The sequence below is a fragment of the Aotus nancymaae genome, unplaced genomic scaffold, assembly GCF_030222135.1.
Source record: "Aotus nancymaae isolate 86718 unplaced genomic scaffold, 86718_ANA_hifiasm-v0.15.2.pri h1tg000015l_0, whole genome shotgun sequence".
Lineage (NCBI taxonomy): Eukaryota > Metazoa > Chordata > Mammalia > Primates > Aotidae > Aotus > Aotus nancymaae.
Window position 1 is genome coordinate 10,190,262 of NW_026988426.1, and position 8,428 is coordinate 10,198,689.

At 39.4% G+C, this 8,428-nt stretch overlaps 1 protein-coding gene across 3 annotated transcripts; it reads left to right on the forward strand.

Moving 5' to 3' along the window:
* PTTG1 (PTTG1 regulator of sister chromatid separation, securin) lies at positions 1-7,468 on the forward strand. 3 transcript variants are annotated; one of them, XM_012461073.2, is made up of 6 exons: positions 1-71; positions 457-558; positions 872-1,056; positions 2,335-2,428; positions 6,452-6,610; positions 7,335-7,468. In XM_012461073.2, the coding sequence occupies exons 2-6, from the start codon at positions 468-470 to the stop codon at positions 7,412-7,414; spliced, it is 609 nt and encodes a 202-aa protein (XP_012316496.1). In that variant the 5' UTR covers positions 1-71; positions 457-467; the 3' UTR covers positions 7,415-7,468. The 3 variants fall into 3 exon arrangements, with proteins under 3 accessions (XP_012316496.1, XP_012316498.1, XP_012316497.1); XM_012461075.2 differs by having other exon boundaries at positions 875-1,056; XM_012461074.2 differs by having other exon boundaries at positions 38-98.
* The last annotated feature ends 960 nt before the right edge of the window (positions 7,469-8,428 follow it).

Genomic DNA, 8,428 nt, shown 5'->3' on the forward strand with positions numbered 1-8,428 from the left:
TGTGGTTTAAACCGGGAGTGCGCGGCGTCCGTTCACTGCGATCTCAGAGGAAGGTGGCTGTTGAGAGCGGCGTGAGTGAACTGGAGGGTCGCGGATGGGTAGGGCGAACCGGGTCGGGCGGCGAAGGAGGTGGGCTGGGGCTGGGGGACTTCCCGGGGCGCAGATGGCTCCGAGCCCCTATGAGGGCGGTCTCGGGCTGAGAACTGGACCCGCGGCAATTCTCCTCTGATGAGTGCCAACTCCAAACCGCCTGCTTCCTCAGGACCTTAGAACCTCTGACTCAGGCTGGAAGATTTAAGAGCTGAATTACTTGTTGGCTGAAGCCCGTCATTGTATTGTCCCTCTGTTTAGCTCTCGTTTTTGTGTGAACATCCCTAGGATAGAAAGTTTGGACTGTTGCTGTACCTTAGCTTCTCGCACCTTCCCCAATATCTAATTTGTATTTCTCATTTTTAGAATAATCCAGAATGGCTACTCTGATCTATGTTGATAAGGAAAATGGAGAAACAGGCACCCGTGTGGCTGCTAAGGATGGGCTGAAGCTGGGGTCTGGACCTTGTAAGTATACAAGGCTGCAGTCAGATACACTCATATTGTGGACGTGGCCCGGAGCTGGACGAGACAATTTCGTGTACTTTGTGGGCAATCAGAGTCAAGTTTGTTATTGGTCATTTTTCATTTTCAGTATCTTAATGAGATGATTTAAGAGTACTGAATCTCAGCTATTAGGTGTATCATAGTCATGCCACTACCAAGAATGGGGGTTGGGTTTGGGGGTGAGAGTTAGTTAGGTCAAGTTTATATACACAGTATTCAAGTTGCACGGGTATTTTGCTGCTGGAATATTCTTACGGTAAGACTTTTTCTTCAGCAGTCAAAGCCTTAAATGGGAGATCTCAAGTTTCAACACCACGTTTTGGCAAAACGTTTGATGCTCCACCAGCGTTACCTAAAGCTACTAGAAAGGCTTTGGGAACTGTCAACAGAGCTACAGAAAAGTCAGTAAAGACTAACGGACCCTTCAATCAAAAACAGCCAAGCTTTTCTGCCAAAAAGGTGAGTGTTGGCTATAAAGACACTGTTTAAACACTTAAGCACTTTTGACTCTTAAAATGACCATTGGCGTCATCCTACCTAGCTTTTTTCCCTCTGAGTAGAAGGGAAATAGAAGTTAGCAAACAGTAGTGTAGGAGACTCATTGTCCTTGTGGCTTCTCGGTACTTTGAGAGAGGAAATCTCACGTGCAGCTAATGCATATTTTTGCCTCACCTGTTTTTAACTAATGTCTTGAAACAGATTGGTTGTTATCTACTTACAGATACATACTGAGAGAAGAGGGTATTTAGGAGGTTCTGTTGCTGCTATAATAGCACAGGTGCTGCCATTCTCCTCCTAGCCTTCCAGAGCAAGCAGCAGCTTGTTAGGTGACAATTTGCTAGCATGTTGATTTTTGTGAGTGTGGGTCACAAGCTACAGGCCTGTGTATCCCAGACCCAGAGGACTTTGCTGTGAAAGATGAAGTTAGCATGTGGATTGACACTTTATTTGAAACACTTTTTCTTTTCCAGCACAAGCGACACAGAAAAAAGTTTTTAAAAAAAATTTGCATTAGGAAACAACTAGTGAATTACATGTAGTGCAACTTAGGACGTCTTCTTTAAAAGTGAATTAAAAATATTAAATACAGGAATTGCAAAGATGTGGGAAAAGCAATAAGACACAGTACCGAAGTGTGAGAACCCCATAGGGAGTTCTAGGCATGCATATGTGAGGTGAGATAAATCAAGAACCTGCAGGCTTCCATTGTGGCACACTTCTGTAATAGATTGTAGTAGACCTGTCAACTCCAGACTAGGGGATTGTCCATGGTGTTTTTATAAAGTCTTGACAGTGTCTTGCTGCCTCTTACTCAGTGTGTGTATTTGAGGAACACAAACTTGTTTTTAATATTAACCAAGCAAATAATTAAGGTAACACGGAAAAAATCATACTCCCATAAGCCAAAAATGGTTTTGATGATTAGCTACTGTCCTGGGTGATTCATGCCCATTTTCTCTTCTGTTAGGTTGAATAGTTGTGTTGACTAGCTCTGAATTAACTCTGCATTCTTGGTAACTTATGTTGACAGGTGCTGATACTTAAATTTCAGATTTAAATTTTGAGTCATGCTACTCAAATTACATTTGAATCCTATTATTTGAAGTATATTTAGCTGTGATTAGGAAAACTAAGGATTATGGCTTCTTAGAAGGCAGCATGAAATTGACAAATTTAAAAACTAATCAGCTGATAATACTTCAACTCTCACTAACTCATTTTCTTTGGTTGTTCTAGATGACTGGGAAGACTGTTAAAGCAAAAAGCTCTGTTCCTGCCTCAGATGATGCCTATCCAGAAATAGAAAAATTTTTTCCCTTCAATCCTCTAGGTAGTATCTTTTGCAATTTTGAAAACTTGCTTTTGGCCTTTAGTTTCTTAGTATTCAGACCAGCTGTAACTTGATATGAATATGATATATGATCAAAAACTCTAATGAGACTGTCTGAATCTGGGTTGCTTTGGACAAGTGTACCTGTTGATGGAATTATTTGCAAGGTATCATCTTAGGTCAGGAGGGGAATAGGAACAAAGACGTAGAAGACATTGTTCCTGTCTGTAAAAGCTTATCACCTAGAGGAAGTAAGATGTATTCATGAACATTGAGTGAGTTACTGTGTGGACAGTCTTTCTCACAAGCTTTTTAGAAAGAGAGCTTTATGTCAAATTGAGCAATGCCTGAGAGCACTTTGGTAGGATTATTTGTTTGGTTAGAAAAATCTACGTAAGACAATGAAGACGTGTTTTTCAGATTTCTTCAACCTGTTACATGTATCTGAAGTATTTTCTGTTTCAGAAACAGCTTTTCAAGCTTCAATGTACTCAACCATTTGAGGAGAAGCTACCTTGTGCCAGGCACCATTAGATGCTAGATGCACTGTTTAACCAGATGGGCTCTGCCTATGGGAGCCCACAATTTGAAGGGAAAGTCAAATGCTGGACAAGTCAGCTCGCTGTAATTGTGAGCCAGGAAAAAGAGCATTGTAGGTCAAAGTGGTGCAAAGATCCTGAGGTAGGAAAAGGGACTGAAGTGGTTCTAGGAAAAATACAGGCAGAGTGAAGGGGAGGATACAGGTGAGGTGTGGGGCAGATCAGGCAGGGCCTTATAGATTTCTGAGCTGCATCTTTTACCCTTTTCTTTAGCCAAAGAGGTCATTTAGTTATTCTTTTACTAATATGCATTCAGATTGTTCTGGTTTTTAGAAACTAAAAACATTTCTACAATTAGTATTCTTGAAATGATCTTGTTGCAAGTTTAAGAGTACATCAGGAGGGAAACTGAGGATTGCTGAGTTCAAGGACGTGTAATTAAGTTTTAAAATGATAAAATGTGGTGCATTCATACTAATAATTACCATTCAGCCATTAAGGATCTTGAAGTAGATTTATGCATATTGATCAAGAATGAAGACCACAATATCCTGTTTGAGAAAGGAGATATTGCTAAGTGGCCCTTCAAAATAGTGTAAATTGTTTAATCCACCTACAGTGGAGGAAGATGCCTGCTTCCTCCATGTTCACTAAATATCAATGTTTTAAAACTCTAATCTTGATCAGAAAAGAAATATTTCATTATTTTAAATTTATTGTGTGTGTGATGAGCATATTTGATTATTGGCCTCTTACAGTTTTGCTTTTTTTAACTTCTTGTTTGTGTTTTTCTTTGATTAAAGAGCTCTTTGTAGATATAATTAGCTCCCCTTATATATAAAATGCAGACTTCTTTCCTCTGGAGTTTTTTGCCTGTTTATGGTTTCCTTTACAATTCAGTGATTTTAAGTAGTCACATATCATTCAATTCCTTTTTGACTTTTGGGTTTAACCAGGCTTCAAAAAGAGCAGACTAATTTTTTTTTCTTTGAGATGGGAGTCTTTCTCTGTTGCCCAGCCTGGTGTGCAGTAGCGCAATCTCGGCTCACTGCAACCTCCACCTCCTGGGTTCAAGCAATTCTCTGCCTCAGCTTCCCTAGTAGCTAGGATTACAGGCACCTGCCACCACGCCTGGCTAATTTTTGTATTTTTAGTAGAGATGGGGCTTCACCATGTTGGCTAGGCTGGTCTCAAACTCCTGACCTCAAGTGACACCCCCCCGGCACCCACACACAACCCTGGCCTCCCAGAGTGCTTGGATTACAGGCGTGGGCTACTGTGCCGGCCCAGAGCAAACTAATTCTTGAGTACTTAGGCTTTAGAGAACTTTCACACCTAAGGACAAAGATAAGGAGAACTATGATTTTCTAATCTTTTGAGAAAACACTTAATCTCCTTGAAAAGAAAATTCAGTATTAAATTATACCTTTGTTACTGTACAGAAAAATTGTTTTAAATAGTTGTTAAGATGCAGTGACTCACGCCTGTAATCCCAGCACTTTGGGAGGCTGGGGGGCAGGGGGTGGGGGTTGTCACTTGAGGTCAGGAGTTTGAGACCAGCCTGGCCAACATGGTGAAACCTCCTCTCTACTAAAAATACAAAAGTTAGCTAGGTGCAGTCACAGGTGCCTGTAATCCCAGCTACTCGGGAGCTGAGACAGGAGAATTGCTTGAACCTGGGAGGTGGAGGTTGCAATGAGCCAAGATCATGCCACTGCACTCCAGCCTGGGTAACAGAGCAAGATTCCATCTCGGGGAAAAAAAAAGTTGCTAAGAAGTAAGGTACTTGGATTTTAAGAAGGAATGTTACCTAACATAGTGGTTCTCAATTTACTTTTGGTTTTACACTCTCAGAAATTATTGAAGACCACTTTTGCTCGTGTGATCTGCTCTTTTCTGTATTAGGAATTAAAACTGAGAAACTTAAGATATTTATTCACTAAATAATCACATTACCTTAATGTAAATTTTTTAATATAAAATATTTTTTTTGTTTTGGAAAAGTTTTGAGAAGAATGGCACGGTTTATATTTTTGAAAATTTGCTTTATTTGTCTTAATACAAGACAACTGGATTCTCGTCAAATTCTGTATTCAGTCTTAATCTGTTTTGGTTAAAGTATACAAAGAAAACCTGGCCTCACACAGATATGTTTTTAAGAGTCTTTTCAGGTAAGTGTGGATGGTTTTCTTTGCCACTACACTAAAACTCACAAGTGGCTGTTTCTGAATATATAATTGCAATGGGGAATCCTAAACCATGTCAATGAACATTTCGTATTTTGACATTAATTTTGTATTTTGATAGTAAAATCCATTGGTCTATTTTGCACTTGGAATGTATCTCTTATTCTCACATCTATCTTGCATTGATCATTCAGAAATATTGATTCACTGAGATATGTAGATACCCCATGTTGAAGTGCTTTGTTATACAATATTAAAAGCATTAATATCACAACAACTGATCTCATCAGAAAAGTCTAAGGCACCTGTCAAGCTAATGACTGCAGATAAGTTTTCCAAAATTCCTTTTTTTGGCCTGACGTAGTGACTCACACCTGTAATCCCAGCACTTTGGGAGGCAAGGTGGGCAGATCACCTGAGGTCACGAGTTCAAGACCAGCCTGGCCAACGCGGTGAAACCCTGTCTCTATTAAAAAAAACAAAAATTAGCTGGGCCTGTAATCTCAGCTACTTGGGAGGCTGAGGCAGGACAATCACTTGAACCTAGGAGGTGGAGGTTCCAGTGAACGGAGATCGTTTCACCGCACTGCAGTATGGGTGAAAGAATGAGACTCCATCTCAAAAAAAAAAAAAAATTCCTTTTTTTGTTTTTGGCAAAATTTTGACATCTTATATTCTGTCATTGGCAACAAAGACTGTCAGGTTTCCTTGAGATGATAGATTTCTTTCATTCCTTTGAGAAAATGTGTGACAAGTATCCAGGTCTGAGTGACCATGGGATTTCTTGCAGTTCAGGTAAAAACACTATTCCAGGAAAAAGTTCTCTAGTTTTAGCTCGCGACTCAGATGATTGCACAAATCGTTTTGCTTTGAGATAATGGTATTTTGGTGTACAGTGGAAGTGCTTTATGGGATACTTCTCATTTTATCACACAGAACATTAAAAAGATTTTCTCAAGGATGGAGAGCTAATAAAATTAATACTTACTGCATGTGGCAAAGTGACATTAAGTGAAACTGGCGTTTTTAAACTACAAGTGAAGAGAGATGGAGAACATAGAGACTGCTAATATGCTTTATAGTCACTGCCTTGATTTGTGTTGAGGTACCAGCAGCTTTATCCACCATTGCCTTTGTGTCATCATTACAAATGTCAGCCCTGTGGGAAAAGGTGTGAATGTTGTCATGAAAATAGTTTTGACCTCATGGACTACCTGAAAGGGGTCTCAGACCACAAGGGGTCTACAGCTCACGCTAAGAACTGCTGCCCTGACAAAAACACTTTCTCTCTGTCACAGACTTTGAGAGTTTTGACCTGCCTGAAGAGCACCAGATTGCACACCTACCCTTGAGTGGAGTGCCTCTTATGATCCTTGACGAGGAGAGAGAGCTTGAAAAGCTGTTTCAGCTGGGCCCTCCTTCACCTGTGAAGATGCCCTCTCCACCATGGGAATCCAGTAAGTGAGCAAGTGCCCTTCTAGAAGGGCTGCAAACAATTTGTTTCGTAACACTTTGATTACCTTGGGAACAGCGTTGTGCGGGAAGTTAGCCTGTGAGTAATTTCTGTCCTTCAAATGACAAGGATAAGGTTCAGAAAAATAAACTATTCTCAATTGGTATTACTTTTTAGTCCCAAATGCCCCAGTGCAATTGTTATTCTGGAAACTGGATAGTTTTAGCCACAGAAAATAGATGAATTCATTTGTATCTTCTTAGGCTGTAAGTTGAAGCATATATAATAAACTTGTTTGGACTGATGATTCCATGTTATATCCAAAGCTAGTGTAAGATCAAAACACCTGTGCTGTAGCATCGACTGACAATAACTTCTTACTGCAGAAGGTTTGAGGTCTTAGTTTGAACTGTTAGTCAAAGCCATCATTATGTTTTCTGTTTGTTCTGTTGTGGGATAATTTGTGCTAATAAGTTGCATTAGTGAGATCGTTAGCTCTTTCTTTGGTCTCTAAGAACAATAGAGATTCTGATACTTCTAAAACTTCCTAATGAAAGTCAATTCTGGGGCCACAGACACATTCCAAAAAGTACATGTCAAGAGGGGGATGGAGGTGATTCATTAGGCAAAGGGAATAACATGAGTTTTTGATTGACAGCTAATGTCTATGTTGATATGAACAATGACTCAAGGATTTGCAGAAATTTAATAAGATTCCTGTTTTCTAGATCTGTTGCAGTCTCCTTCAAGCATTCTGTCGACCCTGGATGTTGAATTGCCACCTGTTTGCTGTGACATAGATATTTAAATTTCTTAGTGCTTTAGAGTTTGTATTTGTATTAATAAAGCATTCTTTAACAGATTCTTCCTAGTATTGTGATTGCTCTTCCACGGAGGTTACTTACAACAATATGATAGCTAGCTGAGGTGTTTAACCAAAGAGTCTATGATGTGACAAGAGATTTGTCTGATTTCTAAAAACTTAAATCCCTTTGGTTTGTTTTAGCAGCTTATTTTAGAAGCTACCACTGTTTTCTCTGAAAAGTATCCTCCTCAATGTGTACTTTATTGAGTTTTGTGGCCATTAACGAGTGACAGTTATTAGATCTCTTAATTAGAAGAGCTACTTCCAACTCATTAAGTATCTGTTGCTAGGCATTCTTTATTGCTGGTTCTACTTAGTTTCTAATGACTTTAATACTCAGTATTGAAAGGCTCTAAATCTTCTAAGAACTCAACCTCCTTGGGATCTTCAATTAGGTTCTTTAAAGATCACTGCAGGTAATTTACTGATAGTAAGTTCCACACTCCACCTATAGGAAACCGTATTTAGTTGTTTACCTTGTGTTGGATATTAGTATTTGAGAAACATTATGTTTAATGTTTGACACTATTTTTCAGATAAGACAATGAGGTTCAGAAGTTTATCGATTTGTCAAAGGTGTGAAGAGCTAGAAAATGATAGAGCTGGCATTTTGACCTAAATTCTGAGGTTGGAATCAAAATAGAGATTGCAAATGGTTGCTCATAGGTTTTCTTTTTGAGGGTGGGGGTAGATGATATTTTAAAAGCCTTCATCATTTCCACTGTTTATAATCCCACTATTTCACCAATCTGGCTTTAGAGATTCTAAAGAGAATCTCTAAATTCTCTTGAAAGAGAGATGTGTCCATATTTTATTCAATTCTTGCTGGGACTGGAGAGGTGGATTGCTGGCTACTGCCTTTTAGGTGGAGTGTAGGCTTTCATCTCACAGACCCTGCCTTAAATGACCTTAGTGAGAACTGAAGTGAACCTTTTACTTTTTGTGTCTCTTCTCAGA